This window comes from Cherax quadricarinatus, chromosome 35 (genome assembly GCF_038502225.1).
Source record: "Cherax quadricarinatus isolate ZL_2023a chromosome 35, ASM3850222v1, whole genome shotgun sequence".
Classification (NCBI taxonomy): Eukaryota; Metazoa; Arthropoda; class Malacostraca; order Decapoda; family Parastacidae; genus Cherax; species Cherax quadricarinatus.
The window spans coordinates 1,378,426-1,401,900 of record NC_091326.1 but is presented as its reverse complement, the minus strand read 5'-3'; the positions used below and the strand labels follow the sequence as shown (position 1 = coordinate 1,401,900).

General features: G+C 38.1%; 1 protein-coding gene across 5 annotated transcripts in view; it reads right to left on the bottom strand.

The window, feature by feature from the left end:
• Positions 1 to 569: 569 nt before the first annotated feature.
• Positions 570 to 23,475, bottom strand: part of LOC128695188 (galactosylgalactosylxylosylprotein 3-beta-glucuronosyltransferase P) — a 41,242-nt gene continuing 18,336 nt past the window's right edge. For 4 of the 5 annotated variants that reach the window (XM_070091289.1, XM_053785689.2, XM_053785687.2 and 1 more), the window contains exons 3-6: positions 7,510 to 7,768; positions 6,403 to 6,557; positions 2,992 to 3,279; positions 570 to 2,170 (exon numbers count right to left, since the gene is read on the bottom strand). In XM_070091289.1, the coding sequence (XP_069947390.1) occupies positions 2,033 to 2,170; positions 2,992 to 3,279; positions 6,403 to 6,557; positions 7,510 to 7,768 (840 nt within the window). In that variant the 3' untranslated portion in view covers positions 570 to 2,032. The remainder of the gene's footprint in view (positions 2,171 to 2,991; positions 3,280 to 6,402; positions 6,558 to 7,509; positions 7,769 to 23,475) is intronic. The other variant, XM_053785688.2, reaches the window with a different exon arrangement.

The window sequence follows — 23,475 nt, the reverse complement described above, 5'->3', positions numbered from 1 at the left end:
ATGAAGTTCAACGATGAGAAATTTCAATTACTCAGATATGGTAAACATGAGGAAATTAAATCTTCATCAGAGTACAAAACAAATTCTGGCCACAAAATAGAGCGAAACACCAACGTCAAAGACCTGGGAGTGATTATGTCGGAGGATCTCACCTTCAAGGACCATAACATTGTATCAATCGCATCTGCTAGAAAAATGACAGGATGGATAATGAGAACCTTCAAAACTAGGGAGGCCAAGCCCATGATGACACTCTTCAGGTCACTTGTTCTATCTAGGCTGGAATATTGCTGCACTCTAACAGCACCTTTCAAGGCAGGTGAAATTGCCGACCTAGAAAATGTACAGAGAACTTTCACGGCGCGCATAACGGAGATAAAACACCTCAATTACTGGGAGCGCTTGAGGTTTCTAAACCTGTATTCCCTGGAACGCAGGAGGGAGAGATACATGATTATATACACCTGGAAAATCCTAGAGGGACTAGTACCGAACTTGCACACGAAAATCACTCACTACGAAAGCAAAAGACTTGGCAGACGATGCACCATCCCCCCAATGAAAAGCAGGGGTGTCACTAGCACGTTAAGAGACCATACAATAAGTGTCAGGGGCCCGAGACTGTTCAACTGCCTCCCAGCACACATAAGGGGGATTACCAACAGACCCCTGGCAGTCTTCAAGCTGGCACTGGACAAGCACCTAAAGTCAGTTCCTGATCAGCCGGGCTGTGGCTCGTACGTTGGTTTGCGTGCAGCCAGCAGCAACAGCCTGGTTGATCAGGCGCTGATCCACCAGGAGGCCTGGTCACAGACCGGGCCGCGGGGGCGTTGACCCCCGAAACTCTCTCCAGGTAAACTCCAGGTAAACACCCTGCCTCGGTGGGATACGGCCGGTTTGTTGAAAGAAGAATGCTGTATTATCATAAAAGCAGAGACAATGCATTAACTGTATACAGAACAGTATTCCCATTAAAGTCCAAACATGAAAACTTATAAAGCTTACAGCTAAACAAACTCTATACTAAAAACACCTTTGTAAAAATTAATTAAGTTAGAGATCCAGTACTGAGTTCCTGAGTAATTAACTCACAAGCACACTATAATAGGTAATCAAGATAACAATCTAATTCAAACTCCATAACTGCAGTTAGCTAGCTCTGCTACCATTATATTCTTTTATATAACACATATAAAAAATAGCTAATGAACAAAAGCACTGTAGAAGAGTGTAATTCATATAAAAATAGTACAGTACTCCCTACAAATTTGCAGTAATCTAAATTCACTATTTTATTATTCATGATTTCTGCTATAGGGATTCTCATGAATACTCTAAATACATGCACATTTATGCTCATTTTTCTTTGGCTTGGCACATGATGCATAAATTTAAATTAAACCATAATATTTAGATGAAAACATGCTCACTGATTCCTCATACTCAAATCTCTCTTACTGAGCATCTTTCTTAGAGTGTCAATATTCATGAAAGTTGAACAAAATACAGTGGACCCCCGCTTAACGATCACCTCCCAATGCAACCAATCATGTAAGTGCGTTTGTACATGTATGTTTGGGGGTCTGAAATGGACTAATCTACTTCACAATATTCCTTATGGGAACAAATTCGGTCAGTACTGGCACCTGAACATACTTCTGGAATGAAAAAATATCGTAAACCGGGGGTCCACTGTACTGTGTAACAAAGTATGGCCTCTGCAACACAAAATGAGCCCATATATGAAACAAATTATTACAGCATTTCCAGTTTCTACTCACTGGGACTTCTAGCAACATATCTCTCTCAAATTTCTAGGGAGTACTGTGTATGTGTTCTGTACATTGATAAATATGTTATGAATAAATTTTATTCTTGAAATAAATTTATTCATGGTACACCTACTAAATAACTAATCATACAGGCAATAAGTTATATACAATATTAAACAGCTTTTTTTGTTAGATTTTAACCTCTCATTTATTTGTATTTATTGCTGTTTCTTTTTAATTTCCTATACAAAAAATATTTTTTAACTTTTAGTTTTAATTGCAGGTCCCTTCCATAACTGTTCACTAATTATTTTTAGATTAGTTCCCAAAGTGGCAATAGTATGGTTGATTGGTTTTGCAGGTTCATTCTTCTTCGTTTGTGTATGCCACACCCATATCTGTAAAAAAATAAGTTTGTTTATATAATGTAGAGAAAAGTGTACATGCTTTGGTGTACACGTGTACAAACATAACAGACAAGCAACCATACCACGGACAAGGATTGAAGTTGTGGAGAGTGAGTTTCATAACTCACTTGCCATAAATTCAATCCTTGCCTGAGGTATGGTTTGTTTGCAATCATGTCATTATGATTTCGTGAGTCAAAACAGATGAGATAAAGCACAAGTCTATGTTTATACATGTACCTAAAATTATACATGCATTTGTGAATGCATACATATTCAAAACAGAAGAGGTGAAGTTTTGGGAATGCACATTTTTTAATTTAATTGGCATGTCAATAATTTAATTTAAAAGCTTAACAGTACATACTATAATAAAGATGAATAATACAGTATTTATCTTTAAATTGCAGTTTCTGAAATGTATGTAAGTACAACAACACTGAACCAAAATTAAATCTATTTAATAGTATATCTAAAGCAGCACTTGCTAACCATGATTCCAAATATTATACTGCAAGCCTTGCTAACAATATTATTTGTAGAAAGAACAATATATAATATAGATATAGACATCAATGACTTGTTAGAATCAATAAACATTACTGAAGGGCTCTAGAGTCAAGGAATTGAAGCTACCCTCCCCATCTTTGGATCAAACCTGATTACTCCCATTTCCCAGACGATGTATGCTCCATACGAGTTTAATGCTTCCCCATGATAATGTTAATGCTAAACATCCCAATTTCCATTATGTAACACTACACCAGAAAACTGGCAACAGAATTGCTAACTATAACAGAGAAAAGTCTCACCTTTGTGCAATTGAATGCAAGTGGTTCTATCTCTGATGCTTTTATTCCTAGACTCTTTATGAAACCATCTTCTTCATAGCCAACCTTGTATGGCATTGACGCTAATGGTCGCTCTAAAAGGTACTGCACATTAACTGCAAACCCAGCCATGTCCACTGGGAACGTGCGTTTAGCAATCCAGCCATCATAGAAACCAACCACTTTTCCCTCCTTAACAATGGGTGTAGATACTCCAAGTTTGGTCACCAGTCCCACAGGAAACATCGACACCTTGCGAGTCCACCTAATCTATTAAGAAAAAAAAGTAAGATTATCATGCAAAATATTGATAAAAAAACATACACAGTACATAAACACTAAAAAAAAAAAGTGACTGCAGGATATCTCAGCCCTAAAATAACACCTGTACCATACCCCAGTATATATACTGTTACTCATGAAAAAAAGTAATTTTGAAATTTTTACAAAGACCTGCCTTCCTTCAAAGGAAAGTGCCTCAATTTTAATAAAGAGCTCTTGATCCAAGAAATGAGTTACCCTTCTTGGATGAAACCTGATTACTGTACCTCACAACCCCTTCTAGTGTAGTATACTTCCCCACAAATACAACATTAATAATAATAATACCATAATAATAATAATAATAATATTAATGCAATAATAATAATAAACATAGAAAAGAGTAAGGTAACAAAAGTAACAAAAAGTACAGTGGAACCTCAAAAATCGAACGTATCACATATCGAATGTTTCGAAAATAGGACCATTTTTTCGGACAAACTGTGTCCCTATTATCGAATGCGCCCCTATTTTCGGACCGCCGGGTACGGGACCTGTCTGCCGCCCGCTCTGTCCGCGTCCCCGCGCAGGCGCCATGAGCAGTCTAACTTTGTTTATGCTTGAGTGAACACTAACCTGCGCTCTCATTCACGCATTTTACGATTATTTCGTTGTGTTTAGTGCTTGTGGGACTGTGAAATAAGCTGCCATGGGCCCAAAGAAACTTGCTAGTGGTACCCCTGTGGTAAAGAAATTGAGAAACACCATAGATGTGAAGAAGGAAATAATACAGAAGTATGAGAGTGGTGTGAGACTTGTTGAGCTTGCAAGGATGTATGGGAAAAACAAGTCGACCATCGGTTCTATCCTGTCAAAGAAAGAACAAATCAAGGAAGCTGATGTTGCGAAGTGTTAATATAGGGAGTGGATGAGGTGCCTTCTTCAAAGATTAAAGAGATTTGTGCCAAGTGGAATGATGTCCAAATGTTTGTGCAGAAGTACCACCCCGAGCAAGCTGAAATAAGCCATCTTTGCAACAAGTTCAGTGACAGAACCATGTCCCATTTTAGGGAAATGTTAAAGAGGTGCCAGAAACAGAGGACTGTGGACAGTTATTTTGTGAGACAGGGGTCCAGTGACTCTCAAGCTGGTCCTAGTGACATTAAAAGACAGAGAAGGAAAGTAACTCCAGAGAGGGCTTTACCTGAAGTCCTCATGGAGGGGGATTCTCCTTCTAAACACTAATCCCAACTCCCTCTCTCCTCCTCCCTATCTTCCAGATGCCATCACCAATCTTCAATAAAGGTAAGTAAAAATGTTATTTTATATGTATTACTATACATAATTAAAAACTAGAGTATTTGTTGTATGTAAAACTGTAATTAATCTCTATAAAATGTATTTTTGTGTGAATATTTTTGGGTTTCTGGAACGGATTAATTGTATTTCCATTATTTCTTATGGGAAATATTGCTTCGAATTTCAGACTTTTCAAATTTAGAACTAGCTCTTGGAACAGATTAAGTTCGATTTTTGAGGTTCCACTGTATAGACATTGAAAGGTTAGATTTTAGACTGGAGGGAATATGGAGGAAAATGAGTCTATTGAAAGACAAAGAGAACCATAAAATAGATGAAGGGGGAAAAAGGTAGGTGGTGTACTGAGGCATCAGTAGAACAAAGAAGTTTATGGATGCAAAAATAGAAATATATCAGAGTATAGTGGGATCGACACTTTTATATGGGTGTGAAGCATGGGCTTTGGATGTTGCAGCAAGAAAGTTACAGACAGTGTGATATCAACTTACTGGAGTTACTGGTTAGTAGTCTGAGCTAATAACTCACAATCAGGCAAGTCTGACAGACAGAACAGCTATTTAGCAATAAGTGAGGGTATTTCTATGACTTAAGGGAGGTTCCTTGATGCTGATGAGGAGTAGTTGATCTAGGGAATTAGATCTGAACACCCTTTCCTTGGATCAAACCTGAATGCTGTATGACCCTTAGGGGTTTAGTGCTCCCCATGAATAAAATAATAATACTATATCTGATAAGAACAATAGAAATTGTTTTATTATAGCTTAAATGGAGTTTGGTGATAAAGCTTATACGTACAATATTTACAATATTCATATAGTGAGGTAAACCCATAGGTCATTAAGGGAAAAGTCAGATAATAAGAATATTATAGAGAAGCACACAACTCAGCAGGTGATCACAGACAAGTATGTCGAAACACAGACTAAGTTAAGAAGAGATACAGTATCAGAAATTTGTAATGACACAATTTGACCACTAAGTGTAGTAGTAGTCAGAATGATAACAAATTCCCACTACAGGCAGCACACTCCACCAATATTCAAAACACTAAACCTACTCACCATACAAAACACCCATACTTATTACTGCACCTATTACATACATAGAACACTTAACTCTGATATAAACCCTCCCCTCAAACATCTCCTTGCCAACCTCAACAGAACACATGACCATAACACAAGGCACAGATCACTCTTTGATGTTCCTCATGTCCATCTCACGCTATGCAAAAACTCAATGCACATAAAAGGCCCTAAAATCTGGAATTCATTACCTGTGAATATAAAAGAAACACTACCTGTTTATAAATTCAAGTCTCTTCTAAAAGATCACTTACTCACCCAAAACCAAATAAATACTGAATAACTGAACCTTATAAATTGTTTATCTTAAATGTTTCTCACAATTATATCACATAAATGTTAAACCTAAGACCCAATCTAACTTTGTTATCTTTTAAATACACTACCTAACAGAATACTCCACTCTACTGAATGTACAGCAATGCATGCAACCATATGACCTGTCTTTGTAATACTCATTTGTGCTTTATTGTTATCTGTTTACAATAATGTTTTATCACTGATTACAACATTGCTTAGTTAATCTAAAGTTAATTTTAAGCCTGCCCGTAATGCTATGCATACAAGTGGCTTTGGCATGCTACTCTTAACTGTATTTTTTTTTTTGTACCTCTGTATGCATGTTCAAATTATTAAATAAATAAATAAATAAATAAATAAAGCACTAAATTATATTTTTTACAAAATATTAGTTTACCATTATTATACTAATTAGGCATGAACCAACCTGTTCAAAAATACGTATGTCATATGTGTTGTCGTCATCAGCAAAGTACAAGACGCCATCTTTGGCATTTTCACGAACCCAATTTAATCCTGCCATACGGTTAGCCACGCCTCTGGGCTTGTTGCCTACTTTTTTGTATCTTGATGGCATCTGAACTGAGGATAAAAAAAGTATAGTCCATACATAATATAACCTATTAGAGTGGATAAAAAAGCAAAATGCAGACAAGTATGGGTATGAAGACACAATATGAAGAACAAGCTTTTACTGGGATTACATTTTGCTCAGGGTTTCACTCAACCCTGTGCAAAACAGTCCTAATAAAAGCTGCTGCAAATTGTGTCATTATACCCACAATTTATAAAAATCTATATTTCCCAAGCAGATAAAAAATAATGTACTCATATATATAAAACAAAGAATCCCAGAAGACTGCAAACTAGAGGCCTCCATCTTTCATCCTCCTTCACAGGGATGATTTGATGCTGATGAAGGGCTTCTGATCCAAGGAATTGGAACTACTTGTCTCTTCCTTGGATCAAACTTAAATGCTTTCCATACCTTCCTGTATAGCCCTTGTGGTTTAGTGCTTCCTTTTTATTATAATAATAATAATAATTTCCATATCTTCAGATGTATACACCTTATACTATATTTTATTTGGTTTTAGTTAGTAGATCAAAGTATGCCTTCAGTAAGTCATGGAACTATCTTTTGATTGCAATTTGTTTAGTTAGGAATCTAAACAGTACTTTCTGGCATCATATTTCACTTGATACTTACTTCAGGCTATACACAAAACTTTACATGAAACAGAGATTCACAATATAAACTAACAATAATGAAAAAATGTATACAAATATATTAATATGATTAAAAGTAATAATACCATGACTGGAACAACTGCCTCAAAAAGTCTACCCTTGGTGGGGAAAACATCAGATGACCATTATCAAGTCAGGTGTGACTTAATAATGGTTAATGACTTACCAAAATGTTGAGTAAAGTTTCTTCTTTAAAGTGAGGGTCATTTGTGAACACCATTAGATGATTTATGTTCAATTACACTAACTGCACACAGTCACTCTTAAAGAATATTGTACTTACCATGGAGATACACAGTGTTGAGACCTGATTCATTGAGATACTGAACTACTGATGTAGATGCAACAGTAGAGTCCTCAGACACAATCCATACCACATTTGGTACATTCATAAGCGTCTGAGCAGTACGTGTGAGCTCAGGCACCTGCTCAGCCCTCGGGTAGGTGGGCGTGATAATGTAGAGTGGAGGCAGACCCTCCACCCATTTTCCACTGCCACATCTGCCATTAACCAGGCTCACATGTTGAGTTTGCAACACATTCTGGAAAATATAGAGTTTAAGACTTGATTACACTGTCCTGTGTGTGTAGGCTAGACAGCCCACAGCTGCAAAGCTCGTATTAAAAGATATGTTCGTGTAAAAGATAATAACTTGTCAAGAAAACACAAAAACCATTATAGCGTGTTTGAAATACTTCACAAATAACTCACAATTGGAGAGGATCCTTTAGACAATGTTTCGGTTCATCAAATATTATTATTAAGTCCAGGAAGTAACAAAATATCTTCATAAAAATCTCTCCAAGGTGAGGGTTATTTAATAATCTTTAAATGTACATATGCATGTACGTATACATGCAAGCATGGCAGTGCCGTGTCAGAAGAATAACATTCTGCTGGCTAGAGAAATCAGCCTTTGGAACATACTCAAGATTCCTGAAGTGTCATGGACTCTTAACTAAACAATTCATTGCAATACAATTGTTCAAATTATTTTTACAAAAAACTACTTGTTTTATTATAATAAAAAATACACTACCATACTTGTAGTGTAACCTAGCACTCACACAAACTAGCCTCATCTGTGGGGGAGGAGAAGCTGCCCTAAAAACAGTGAGGAGCTCTTGATCCAAGGAACTGGGGATACCCTTTTTTTCCATAGATCAATTCTGGTTATCACCCATTCCCCAGAGGCTATGTGATCCCTATGGGTAAAGCACTTTTTTAATACAAAATACTATACAATACTATAATGACTCAGGAAAGTACAAAGGCTTTCTCAAAATAAAATTTTATTTAAAAAATACAGGGTACTGATTCAGCTCTGGGATTCCAGAACATACACATTTTTACTGGAAAGCCCCCTTGTTTTACACAGCATAATAATAATAATAATAATAATAATAATAATAATAATAATAATAATAATCACTCTTGCCAGAGGCATGCCCTCACTACAGTGATGGAGTGAATGATGAAAGTTTTCTTTTTCAGGCCACCCTGCCTTGGTGGGAAATGGCTGATGCATTAATAAAAATAATAATAATATTAATAATTATTATTTCTACATGTACAAGGTATACAGGTCTAGCTGATATCAATGACATACTACTACAGTATAGAGAAAGCCATTTGTTATGCAGAGCATTCTGGGCAATAAGTGAATTCTGTCTCCAAGAGGCGACCCACACCAGTTGACTAACACCCGAGTACCTATTTTACTGTTAGGTGAACATGGACAGCAGGTGCCTTAAAGGAACAGGTCCTGTTTCCACCTGCACCAGGGATCGAACCACAGACCTCGTTGTGCGAGCTAAGTGTACTAGCAATTGAGCTATTACCTGGAGTTTACCTGGAGAGAGTTCCGGGGGTCAACGCCCCCGCGGCCCGGTCTGTGACCAGGCCTCCTGGTGGATCAGAGCCTGATCAACCAGGCTGTTGCTGCTGGCTGCACGCAAACCAACGTACGAGCCACAGCCCGGCTGATCCGGAACTGACTTTAGGTGCTTGTCCAGTGCCAGCTTGAAGACTGCCAGGGGTCTGTTGGTAATCCCCCTTATGTATGCTGGGAGGCAGTTGAACAGTCTCGGGCCCCTGACACTTATTGTATGGTCTCTTAACGTGCTAGTGACACCCCTGCTTTTCATTGGGGGGATGGTGCATCGTCTGCCAAGTCTTTTGCTTTCGTAGTGAGTGATTTTCGTGTGCAAGTTCGGTACTAGTCCCTCTAGGATTTTCCAGGTGTATATAATCATGTATCTCTCCCTCCTGCGTTCCAGGGAATACAGGTTTAGGAACCTCAAGCGCTCCCAGTAATTGAGGTGTTTTATCTCCGTTATGCGCGCCGTGAAAGTTCTCTGTACATTTTCTAGGTCGGCAATTTCACCTGCCTTGAAAGGTGCTGTTAGTGTGCAGCAATATTCCAGCCTAGATAGAACAAGTGACCTGAAGAGTGTCATCATGGGCTTGGCCTCCCTAGTTTTGAAGGTTCTCATTATCCATCCTGTCATTTTTCTAGCAGATGCGATTGATACAATGTTATGGTCCTTGAAGGTGAGATCCTCCAACATAATCACTCCCAGGTCTTTGACGTTGGTGTTTCGCTCTATTTTGTGGCCAGAATTTGTTTTGTACTCTGATGAAGATTTAATTTCCTCATGTTTACCATATCTATGGGGCAAGATGTGGGAGTGTGGCTCATCTAGATACTTTAACATGATGGTTATGTTGTGGCAGCAGGGATGCTGCCACAACATACCCATCATGTTAAAGTATCTAGCTCAGGGTGTAGGACAGAATTTTATGTTTAGACTACGCATGTCTGTGCTTTAACAAAGGTCAACTCCAGTTAGTGAATGTTAACTTGTTGCTATGCCAGGTGCCCAATTTTGATTTATTGTCATCCATGTGTGTATTTTGTGTCTGACCTTTCAAAGGGGGAAAACTTGATACAGGCCAAGAGCTCTTGATACGAGGTATTGGAGCTACCCTCTCCTTCCTTGGATAAAACTTAAGTGACTTTTATTCTTCAGTCACTGTATGATCCCTATGGGTTAAGCACTGCCCCATAAATAATAATAATAATAATAATAATAATAATAATATTAATAATAATAGGTCCAATAATTAGATGTGTCAATCAATGAGTGATCTTACATTGGTATTCCCATATTCCTTCCAAGTAAGATACATCGGTGGTGAACAAAAACGGTGATTAAAAAAAGGCTTCCTTATCATACGAAAACCAAATTCAAGAATAGTTTATATAAACTTGACCAGAGGGCACTTGCATGTGTCAATATCTGCATAAACCTTTGTTATAGTCCATCTACTTTCAAAATTTGAGGCTGATTGGATGAAGTGTTCCTTAAGTTATAAGAAAAAAAACCTTGCAGAAAAAAATTAATGCAGCTACTCAAACATAACCCCCCTTTGAGATTAATAATAATAATAATAATAATAATAATAGTTTGTTGGATTATGTATTGGTAGATAAAAGACTGTTGAGTAGACTTCAGGATGTACATGTTTATAGAGGGGCCACAGATATATCAGATCACTTTCTAGTTGTAGCTACACTGAGAGTAAAAGGTAGATGGGATACAAGGAGAATAGAAGCATCAGGGAAGAGAGAGGTGAAGGTTTATAAACTAAAAGAGGAGGCAGTTAGGGTAAGATATAAACAGCTATTGGAGGATAGATGGGCTAATGAGAGCATAGGCAATGGGGTCGAAGAGGTATGGGGTAGGTTTAAAAATGTAGTGTTAGAGTGTTCAGCAGAAGTTTGTGGTTACAGGAAAGTGGGTGCAGGAGGGAAGAGGAGCGATTGGTGGAATGATGATGTAAAGAGAGTAGTAAGGGAGAAAAAGTTAGCATATGAGAAGTTTTTACAAAGTAGAAGTGATGCAAGGAGGGAAGAGTATATGGAGAAAAAGAGAGAAGTTAAGAGAGTGGTGAAGCAATGTAAAAAGAGAGCAAATGAGAGAGTGGGTGAGATGTTATCAACAAATTTTGTTGAAAATAAGAAAAAGTTTTGGAGTGAGATTAACAAGTTAAGAAAGCCTAGAGAACAAATGGATTTGTCAGTTAAAAATAGGAGAGGAGAGTTATTAAATGGAGAGTTAGAGGTATTGGGAAGATGGAAGGAATATTTTGAGGAATTGTTAAATGTTGATGAAGATAGGGAAGCTGTGATTTCGTGTATAGGGCAAGGAGGAATAACATCTTGTAGGAGTGAGGAAGAGCCAGTTGTGAGTGTGGGGGAAGTTCGTGAGGCAGTAGGTAAAATGAAAGGGGGTAAGGCAGCCGGGATTGATGGGATAAAGATAGAAATGTTAAAAGCAGGTGGGGATATAGTTTTGGAGTGGTTGGTGCAATTATTTAATAAATGTATGGAAGAGGGTAAGGTACCTAGGGATTGGCAGAGAGCATGCATAGTTCCTTTGTATAAAGGCAAAGGGGATAAAAGAGAGTGCAAAAATTATAGGGGGATAAGTCTGTTGAGTGTACCTGGTAAAGTGTATGGTAGAGTTATAATTGAAAGAATTAAGAGTAAGACGGAGAATAGGATAGCAGATGAACAAGGAGGCTTTAGGAAAGGTAGGGGGTGTGTGGACCAGGTGTTTACAGTGAAACATATAAGTGAACAGTATTTAGATAAGGCTAAAGAGGTCTTTGTGGCATTTATGGATTTGGAAAAGGCGTATGACAGGGTGGATAGGGGGGCAATGTGGCAGATGTTGCAAGTGTATGGTGTAGGAGGTAGGTTACTGAAAGCAGTGAAGAGTTTTTACGAGGATAGTGAGGCTCAAGTTAGAGTATGTAGGAAAGAGGGAAATTTTTTCCCAGTAAAAGTAGGCCTTAGACAAGGATGTGTGATGTCACCGTGGTTGTTTAATATATTTATAGATGGGGTTGTAAGAGAAGTAAATGCGAGGGTCTTGGCAAGAGGCGTGGAGTTAAAAGATAAAGAATCACACACAAAGTGGGAGTTGTCACAGCTGCTCTTTGCTGATGACACTGTGCTCTTGGGAGATTCTGAAGAGAAGTTGCAGAGATTGGTGGATGAATTTGGTAGGGTGTGCAAAAGAAGAAAATTAAAGGTGAATACAGGAAAGAGTAAGGTTATGAGGATAACAAAAAGATTAGGTGATGAAAGATTGAATATCAGATTGGAGGGAGAGAGTATGGAGGAGGTGAACGTATTCAGATATTTGGGAGTGGACGTGTCAGCGGATGGGTCTATGAAAGATGAGGTGAATCATAGAATTGATGAGGGAAAAAGAGTGAGTGGTGCACTGAGGAGTCTGTGGAGACAAAGAACTTTGTCCTTGGAGGCAAAGAGGGGAATGTATGAGAGTATAGTTTTACCAACGCTCTTATATGGGTGTGAAGCGTGGGTGATGAATGTTGCAGCGAGGAGAAGGCTGGAGGCAGTGGAGATGTCATGTCTGAGGGCAATGTGTGGTGTGAATATAATGCAGAGAATTCGTAGTTTGGAAGTTAGGAGGAGGTGCGGGATTACCAAAACTGTTGTCCAGAGGGCTGGGGAAGGGTTGTTGAGGTGGTTCGGACATGTAGAGAGAATGGAGCGAAACAGAATGACTTCAAGAGTGTATCAGTCTGTAGTGGAAGGAAGGCAGGGTAGGGGTCGGCCTAGGAAGGGTTGGAGGGAGGGGGTAAAGGAGGTTTTGTGTGCGAGGGGCTTGGACTTCCAGCAGGCATGCGTGAGCGTGTTTGATAGGAGTGAATGGAGACAAATGGTTTTTAATACTTGACGTGCTGTTGGAGTGTGAGCAAAGTAACATTTATGAAGGGATTCAGGGAAACCGGCAGGCCGGACTTGAGTCCTGGAGATGGGAAGTACAGTGCCTGCACTCTGAAGGAGGGGTGTTAATGTTGCAGTTTAAAAACTGTAGTGTAAAGCACCCTTCTGGCAAGACAGTGATGGAGTGAATGATGGTGAAAGTTTTTCTTTTTCGGGCCACCCTGCCTTGGTGGGAATCGGCCGGTGTGATAATAAATAAAAATAAAAAAATAATAATAATAATAATAATAATAATAATAATAATAATACATGTAATTCCTTTCCTGGGAATAATGGGAGGCAAAAGGGTTCCCCTCAAGGGAAGGACAAATCCAATTCTTTGGATCATGAGCTCCTCACAACATCAAAGAATCTTCCTCAATAAGTTTAACTCCTCTTAGTTGTGTGTTTAAAGTAACAACTTAATGCTACGTGACCAGGAAAAGAAAGTGTAAGAAAGCGCCTGTGTCGGGGATCGATCCCGTTCCCACAGTGTGTGAGCTGAGTATTTTATGTCCCCAATCCACCCTGAGGCTCCAAGTCACACCCACTGAAGGAGCACTGCTGCAGGTCAACTGGCCCAAGCCAGTCAGGTCAACTCACACCCACCCACACTCACTAATATTGTTGAAAATACTGTATATATTTTCCAGAAATTCAGTATTTGTATGTAAATAGATGGCCATACTGTATTTAATAATATTTATGTCATAGAAAATGGAAAGCCTGCGTCTGCGCAGACGAGACTGGCCATCTTGGTTTTGAATTGGGTACAATGTTAGCGTAAGGGGAAGGAATTTTCATGCTCTAGAGGTTAAAATTGGGCTGACACCTCTCAAATAGGAGGCGAAATTGTTGGACATGCATTCCTGCATAACTTGAGATATCAGACAACTGGACAAGACAGCTCCAGAAACCTCAGATAAGCTCTCTAGATTTGTGTGTAATTCTGGCCAGCATTATTTTAACAGATTTAGTTAGAGAGAGATTTTCTGAGTATGATACACCTTAATCTCCAGTCAAATTGGTGAGTTTTTAAGATATTCTCCTTCTGTTATGTAAATGTGTTTATAGATAATCATTTTTTAATTTTAATTTTAATATACAGTCCACAAATTTATATATTTACCAGCATTCCTGGTGATGTATATTTCATTTAATTAATAGGTCCAGAGCAACTTGTTTACCTGGAGTTTACCTGGAGAGAGTTCCGGGGGTCATCGCCCCCGCGGCCCGGTCTGTGACCAGGCCTCCTGGTGGATCAGAGCCTGATCAACCAGGCTGTTACTGTTGGCTGCACGCAAACCCACATACGAGCCACAGCCCGGCTGGTCAGGAACCGACTTGTGGATATGACAGTTGTAGGTATCGAAGGGGAACATTTTTTGCGACCTAGGTGTCCCAAATTCCTACTTGTCTAACTGATAAATAATAATTATCAATGTTCATTTACTGTTATGTATATAATAATGCATTCAGATAAATGCAATTTTCCACATTTCAATTGCCCGTTGGTCCTTCTTGAACCGGAGGTAATTAGTGAAGTCATTAATTGGTTAATTACTTAATAATTATATGTGAAATGACAGAAGGAGGTGGATGTTAAGTTCACAGATTTACTTAATGTGTAGTGGATTATAATTATTACAATACAGTGGACCCCCGGTTAACGATATTTTTTCACTCCAGAAGTATGTTCAGGTGCCAGTACTGACCGAATTTGTTCCCATAAGAAATATTGTGAAGTAGATTAGTCCATTTCAGACCCCCAAACATACACGTACAAACGCACTTACATAAATACACTTACATAATTGGTCGCATTCGGAGGTAATCGTTATGCGGGGGTCCACTGTATTAATTTTGATAAGTCAAGTCTGCCTAAGTTTACATTAATTCTATAATATTAATTTGAAAAGAAAATTCTGGCCAAGATTTATATCAATGTATGTGTAATTGATAAGAAAAGTGTGTCTAAAGATTATATTGTGTATAATAATTTTGCTATGCCAAATTCTGGCAAGGATTTATTAATTTGTATAATATTAATTTTGATGAGCCAAGTTTGTATTAATGTACATTTAAAATTTATATTATACATGTAATTGCTAAGCTCAGGTAGCTAGGATTTATTCAAAGGTAAGTTGTACTATTTACCTTTATAAAGTACATAATTTAGTACATAATCAGTGTTATTAAGTTGAATTTAATACATTGCATCATGGCTGAAATTGAGGAAATTAATATAGAAGACAAACATATGGAATATAGAGCAAAAAAAGCTTCACTGCAAGCTAGGAAGGGGCATGTAACAAAAGCATACAATAAATGTTTGGAATTAATGAATCAAGAAACTGCGAATACTGATGATTTAAAATTGTATTTAGATGCTTTAGGTAATAGATATGATTCATACAAATTATATTAGAACAAATATGAAGGAGATTTGTTTGTAAACTGTGTAGATGAGACTGAAGTAGATCTTATGATTAATCAGTATTATGAATTAGAGGAAAAGATTCTTTCTTGTAATAGTCAGGCCTTGAATAAATTAAAATGTGTAAACCAGGCAGTTGGTCAGTCTGCTCCAACAAATAATATGTTTTTGCCAAAACTCCCAGAATTGTGTTTGCCTGTGTTTAATCCTGGAGAAAACTGGGAGGAATTTTGGTCAATTTTTAAAGCAGCTGTGCATGACAGGAGCGACCTAGCCTGTGTAACTAAATTATTTTACCTAAAAGGACAGGTAAGAGGAGATGCTTACATACTCATACAAGCCTTTCCCAATGTAGATGACTCTTACAAGGAAGCAGTTGACTTGTTGAAGGTCACTTATGGTAATATAGAACAAAGTAGGTTGGATCTAGTGAATATCATTGTAAATTTAAAATCTCCAGATCACACTTACAAAGGTTTACAGCAGTTTCGAGTTAAACTGGAGAGCACTCTCAAAACTTTAAGTAATAAATATAATCTGAAGGAATCAGACTGGTTATTGAGTGCCATGGTACAGAATAAATTAAGCTGTAAAACACTTGAATGGCTCACGAATAAATATCACAAGGGTTATTTTGGTCTGGAGGAAATAAGACTAGGTCTACAAGAATTAATTGTTCAGTTGCAGACCAGCCAACTAACTCATTTTAAAGATGCAACACATAATAACTCTGAGGTAGCTGTCAAGTTTCATAAAGGGAAAAATTATACCAATAGTAATAATCAAAATTCATTTCCTAAAAAGAGTTGCATAGGTGCATATCAAGTAGCAGGAATCAGAAATAATGATTCTCCACAAGGTAAGAAGAATAAGTACCCTCCTAAGAGTATCCCAGTTAACAGGAAACCAGTCAAAGAAAAGAGAGATTGTCTTTTCTGCAAGGGTACTCATTTTTCTCAGAATTGCAATGCATACAATTCATGGAATGATAAAGTTGAAAGATTGGAGGAACTTGACAGATGTATCAGGTGTTTGGGCAATCACAATGTAAAGGATTGTTATGCCAAATTAAACTTCTGTTATCAATGTCACAAAGGAAGACACCATATAGTCATGTGTAAAGGTCTATATGATAATGTTGATAATAATGATAATGTTGACAATCCTGACACAACAGTGGCTAATGTAAAAATTGCTGCTAATGTTAATAATGATGGTTTGGCTGAAGTAGCCTTACCTGTGTTACAGGTAAAAATTGATGATAAAAGGCATAAATCAAAAAATGTGAATGCATTATTGGACCAGGGATCCCAGCGTACTTTCATAAAACGTAAATGTCTTGATGGTATGAAAGTACAGATGGGAGATCCCACAACTTTAAAATTATCTGTTTTTCTCTCAGATAAAAGAGCTCAATTGTATGACACTGTTTATGTAACTGTCAGGTTGGGCAATGAGAAAAATCGTGTTAATGCAGTAATTGTAGATAGACTTCCAGAGAAAATATCTACAGTAGGGCTTAGTAAAGCTACAGAAAGACTCTCACATAATGTAAATTTAGCACCTTCTGGTGTAAGTGATGATTCTGTAGGCCCAATAAATATTTTGATAGGTAGTGACTATTATGCCTCCTTTGTAAAGGGTATGATAAAGAAATGTGGTGTCACCCTTTTGAAGACTACTGGAGGCCATGTAATGTATGGCAGGATTCCTCGTAATAATAATTCATGACTAGAGGAAACTACAAATACCATAACTGTGTGTCTTACTCATGAAATCGTGCCCCAGCATAATTCTTCCATAGAGGATGGTGTTGAGCCAGTGCATAAATTGTGGGAATTAGATAGCATTGGAATAAATGTAAATGAAGAAAGTCCAGACGATTCTTTTACTCAGGAGCAATACCTGAGAGATGTAAAATTTGAATCTGGACAATACTGGGTACGACTTCCATGGAGACTGAACCATCCAGAATTGCCCACTAATTACAGAATGGCATATAGACAATTAAAGGCTCAGCTCTGCGAACTGAGTAAGACACCAGAATTGTTAACTGCCTATAATGATATAATTGCTGAGCAGTTAATTAATAAATTTATAGAAGAGGTACCTCCTGAGCAAGCCAAAATTTATGGTCACTATTTGCCACATCACGGAGTGAAGGATTCTAAGACCACTCCTCTGAGAATTGTGTTTAATTGTAGTGCCAGGAGTAACAAAAATGTACCTAGTTTAAATGACTGTTTGATGACAGGTCCGTCGTTGACGGAAAAATTAGGAGATATCTTATTAAATTTCAGGATGAAAAATTATGCCTTTACGGCTGACATAAGTAAAGCTTTCCTAAGAGTGGGTTTACAAGAGGCTGACCGGGATTGTACCCACTTCTTATGGCCTGAGAATCCTAGTGACCCACTTAGCCTCTGAAAACCTTTCGCTTTAGGAGCGTATTATTTGGTGCTACATCCAGTCCGTTCCTACTTCAAGCGACGATAAATGCACACCTTATATGTATGGAAAGTCCATTGAGTAAAGTAATGAGCAAACTATTTTATGTGGACAATTTCCTGGGTGTGATGTCAGCTGAAGAGGAACTGTTAATGACTTATGGAGAGGCTAATAAAATAATGCAGGGTGTAAATATGCCTCTGAGGGAATGGAATAGTAATTCGTCCAAATTAAAGGACAAAATAAGTAAAGATTACCCTGGAGATGAAGTGCCAAAATGTAGTAATGTATTGGGTTTAACTTGGGATACTGAGAGAGATTTGTTAATGTTAAAACCTAATAATTACAGTATGCCCAATAAATTAACTAAGAGAGTTTTGCTTGCTGAAGTTTCCAAATGTTTTGATCCACTAGGTTTAGTGTCACCCCTTACTATAAGAGGGAAATTATTAATTCAGGAAGCATGGAAACTTAAATGTGCTTGGGATGAAATTCTACCTGAGGAATTCATTAACAGGTGGGATGAATTAATTGGTGATTATGAAAAAATTCCAATGTTGGAGTTCCCACGCCAGGTGGCCAATCCAAATGGGAAAAATGTACTTCACATTTTTTGTGATGCTTCAAAATTGGCATATGGAGCAGTTGCTTACCTTCAATGTAATAGTGTTATTTCTCTTGTTATGTCTAAGGCTAAAGTGTCTCCAATTAAATTCCTTACCTCAGTTAGAATTAACAGCCATTTATGTAGGTGTCAAATTAGCTAATTATATAAGAAATAAGTTGCAGGAGATAAATATTAGCGACACTGTAATTTGGTCTGATAATGAGGTATCCTTACAATGGATTCGTAATGGAAACAGTAAAATTGTGTACGTACAAAACAGAGTCGCTGAAATTGATCAGATGCAAGAGAAGTATAATAGTTTGGGTCAGCATATGTTAACATTTAATCATATACCTGGTGAGGAGAATCAAGCTGATTTCTTGTCTCGAGGTTTACCTTATGCTAAATTTGTAAATGCTGCATCATGGTTTAAAGGACCGAGCTGGTTGGTAAATAAAGCTAATTGGCCTGTACAAAAGGTGTATATTGCTCCTGTTGAAATTACTGTGACCACTGCTCCAATAGTTTGTCCTTCCTTAGCCATTGATATAAATAGGTATTCTTCTTTACCCAAACTAATCAATGTAACTAAGTTGGTGTTTAAATTTCTAAATAAGATGAATATTTCATATAAGTTTTCACATCCTCTTGAATATTGGATAAAGAGGGTACAAGAAGAAATCTATGGAAATGAGATTAAATTGATGATGGAAAGAAAATTTGTGAAAGGTTCCATAATAGAGAAATTGGGGCTGTATTTAGAGAACAATGTAATTAGGTGCAGAAGTAAGTTACAAAATGCTGAATTGGGTGATTATGCTAAACACCCTATCTTACTGCCCAAAACTCATCATCTAACAAATTTAATTGTTCTAAATGCCCATAAAAATGTAATGCATGGTGGGGTACAAGATACCTTAAATTGTATTAGGGAAACTTTCTGGATTCCACAAGGACGGCAAAGTGTAAAAAGGGTGATTAAATCTTGTGTAATATGTCGCCGTGTGGATGCCAGATCCTATATGTACCCAGGTCCTCCACCATTCTCAAATGAGCAATTTGAGTCGTTTAGCAACGAACTCCGGCCAGCCGCAGTGTGGAAAATACTGTATATATTTTCCAGAAATTCAGTATTTGTATGTAAATAGATGGCCATACTGTATTTAATAATATTATGTCATAGAAAACGGAAAGCCTGCGTCTGCGCAGACGAGACTGGCCATCTTGGTTTTGAATTGGATACAACGTTAGCATAAGGGGAAGGAATTTTCTTGCTCTAGAGGTTAAAATTGGGCTGACACCTCTCAAATAGGAGGCGAAATTGTTGGACATGCATTCCTGCATAACTTGAGATATCAGACGACTGGACAAGACAGCTCCAGGAACCTCAGATAAGCTCTAGATTTGTGTGTGATTCTGGCCAGCATTATTTTCATAGATTTAGTTAGTGAGATTTTCTGAGTATGATACACCTTAATCTCCAGTCAAATTGGTGACTTTTTAAGATATTCTCCTTCTGTTATGTAAATGTGTTTATAGATAATCATTTTTTAATTTTAATATACAGTCCACAAATTTATATATTTACCAGCATTCCTGGTGATGTATATTTCATTTAATTAATAGGTCCAGAGCAACTTGTGGATATGGCAGTGGTAGGTATCGAAGGGGGACATTTTTTGCGACCTAGGTGTCCCAAATTCCTACTTGTCTAACTGATAAATAATAATTATCAATATTCATTTACTGTTATGTATATAATAATGCATTCAGATAAATGCAATTTTCCACAAATATTTCTCTTATGCTGTACAAAGGTAATGCAGTTTACATGTAATAAAACATAGTTACCTGGACCTGGAGTTTACCTGGAGAGAGTTTCGGGGGTCAACGCCCCCGCGGCCCGGTCTGTGACCAGGCCTCCTGGTGGATCAGCCCCTGATCAACCAGGCTGTTGCTGCTGGCTGCACGCAAACCAACGTACGAGCCACAGCCCAGCTGATCAGGAACTGACTTTAGGTGCTTGTCCAGTGCCAGCTTGAAGACTGCCAGGGGTCTGTTGGTAATCCCCCTTATGTGTGCTGGGAGGCAGTTGAACAGTTAGGCACAAAATAAAACCGCTAGAATGCAATTACGAAGGTAGTGATCCAATTTCCACTGTAATACCATTGCGTCGTTTGACTCATCCTGATTTAACTGGAGTTTACCTGGAGAGAGTTCCGGGGGTCAACGCCCCCGCGGCCCGGTCTGTGACCAGGCCTCCTGGTGGATCAGGGCCTGATCAACCAGGCTGTTACTGCTGGCTGCACGCAATCCAACGTACGAGCCACAGCCCGGCTGGTCAGGTACCACTTGTTCCTTGTTAATATTACATCTTTAATGGTAGTGGATTACCCTGATGTTACAGAAGGGTTTTTCATAACGGAATTGAATAAAATCTGATTACCTCCCGTTGTGACTAACAATAACCAATAATAGTACTAAATGACCCCATGGCTTTAGCATCTTCTGTGACTATATTCCCCTCAAGGAAGGTTCCTTGATCTTGGTGAGGGGCTCTTGATTTAGGGAATTGGATCTGTGCTCCAGTTCCCCGAATTAAGCCTGAATGCCTTCCACATCCCCCCCCCCAGGCGCTGTATAATCCTCCGGGTTTAGCGCTTCCCCCTTGATTATAATAATAATAATGCGACTATATTAGCAATAAGGTACTTATGTGTACTTGTGCCTAAATAAAATTACCAACACTGCATGACCCTTTCGGGTTTAGCACTGGATTAAATTATTATTATTCTTGTGACGATGATAATAATTCTAAGAGAACGTCGTTTTTTGCTGCAATATAGGAGTGACTAAATTTTTTAACAACGCGTGTTTTCCAATGTATAGATTTAAATGCGTTTTTCGTGGTTCCCGTTTTCTGTTACATGAGAAAATAAAGGCATTATTGCCTTTAGTAGTTTGTACTTTTTATTATAATTGGTTAATTTTGGCTTATCTGCAGTAACATAACATGAAATTATAGCATATGTAAGGAGACTGCTTTAATCTATACAGGATAAAATGACTTCTTGGTAAGTTGCGAATTTGGATGTTCTCGGTTGTAATTAATATTTGTGTTAACTGTCTTGTAGGTAGGACAGAATATTAACTGTGAATGGTCTAAGCTAAGGTATACAGATGAATTCTAAAGGCAATAATAACGTGTTGTCTGAGGGTCACGGCTCCCAAGATCCGATCTTAAACCAGGTCTCCTAAATTGGAAAGGAAATATTAAAGGTCTACGAACCCTTACGAAAAATGCAGGAAATTAAAGACAAAATGCGTATTGAATTTAAATAAAGTTCATGAGATTTGTCTCTCATCTTACATGTTCACCAGACAAAGATCAGCAATCCTGCCAGAGTGCAAATCGTTTAACGGGTTTCACCTCGTGTTAAGACGGATGGTTACTCTTTACCAACCCATTAACAGTCCACGTGGGCAACTGGACATTTTACGTGCCACTCATGGTTATTAATTTTATGTTGATGAAATCACGTAATAGATGAAAAACTATTTCGGGCTCCACCAATATACATCTACTAGACCCTTTTGGGTTTAATAATAAAATTATTATTATTATTACTAATTATCACGGGGGAGCGCTAAACCCGTAGGATTATACAGCGCATGTGGGGGGGATGTACTCAGGCTCAATCAGGGAACCGGAGCACAGATCCAATTCCCTAAATCAAGAGCCCCTCACCAGCGTCAAGGAACCTCCCTTAAGGGGGAATAATAATAATAATAATACATAACTGTGTTGTGGCCACAAATGATATTACATATTCACGTGGTAGTGCTAGTCCCGTAGGGGTCATATAGAGCATGAGAAATGGGAGGCAATCAAGTTTGATCCAAAAGGAGGGTATCTCTAATTCCTCGAAACAAAATCCTTCTACCACTTTTTTTTTTTTTTGAAGAGTTCTTGCAACATTAACACCACACAACGTGTCTGCCATGACCAATAACGGTACTGTAACGGCTATTGCCAATAATGATGCTGGTAATGGTGTTGTGGCTGTCATTACCTGTAGTGATTACACAGATGTCAGGTAATGGTGTTGGGTAAGTGGTGTTGTATGTGGCCTTCGGGTGCACAATCCATGGGTGGTCACGGCCAAGCCTGCCAGACAGCTAACACAGACTAAACACACAGTCATTTGTAAAAGCAACGCGGATATTTACCCAAGTTCAGATGTAAAGTTCTACGTCTGCCAGCATTCCTCCAAAACCTTTCATACATTCTGTGTATTTATTTATTTATTTTTTTGACAAATTGATTAAAGATGCAGCTTATTTTAAACTCGTCTGAGCAAGACTGCGATGAACATATTAATAAATGCTATGTTAATAAATGCTAACTTGATACAAAGAATTATTCAATACTTGTCCAACCTTTGGACGAAGACCTACTTACACAAGTGGATGGTTCCATTGTGATCCTAACCATACATTCACAAAATAACGGTGATCAGGTACAGAGTAGAACGGTGTCAATCACATCAAATTCGGAACGCTACCTAAACCTGAAGACCAACCCTGCATTAACACCAAACCTGTATTAGCGCCAAACCTGTATAACACCAAACTTGTATCAATACCAAATCTGTATCATTACTAAACGTTCATTAACACCAAACCTGTATGAGCATCAAATCTGCATCAATACCAGTCCCAGTCCTATATCAATACCAGTCTCAGTTCTGTATCAATACCAATTCCAGTCTTATATCAATACCCGTCCTGTATCAACACCTGTCCTGTATCAACACCTGTCCTGTATCAACAGACCTGCATCAACACAGTCCTGCAATAACATACCTGAATCAACACCAGATCTGCATCAACAACAGACCTACATCAACACCAGTCTTGCAACAACAGACCTAAATAGCTCAGTATGAA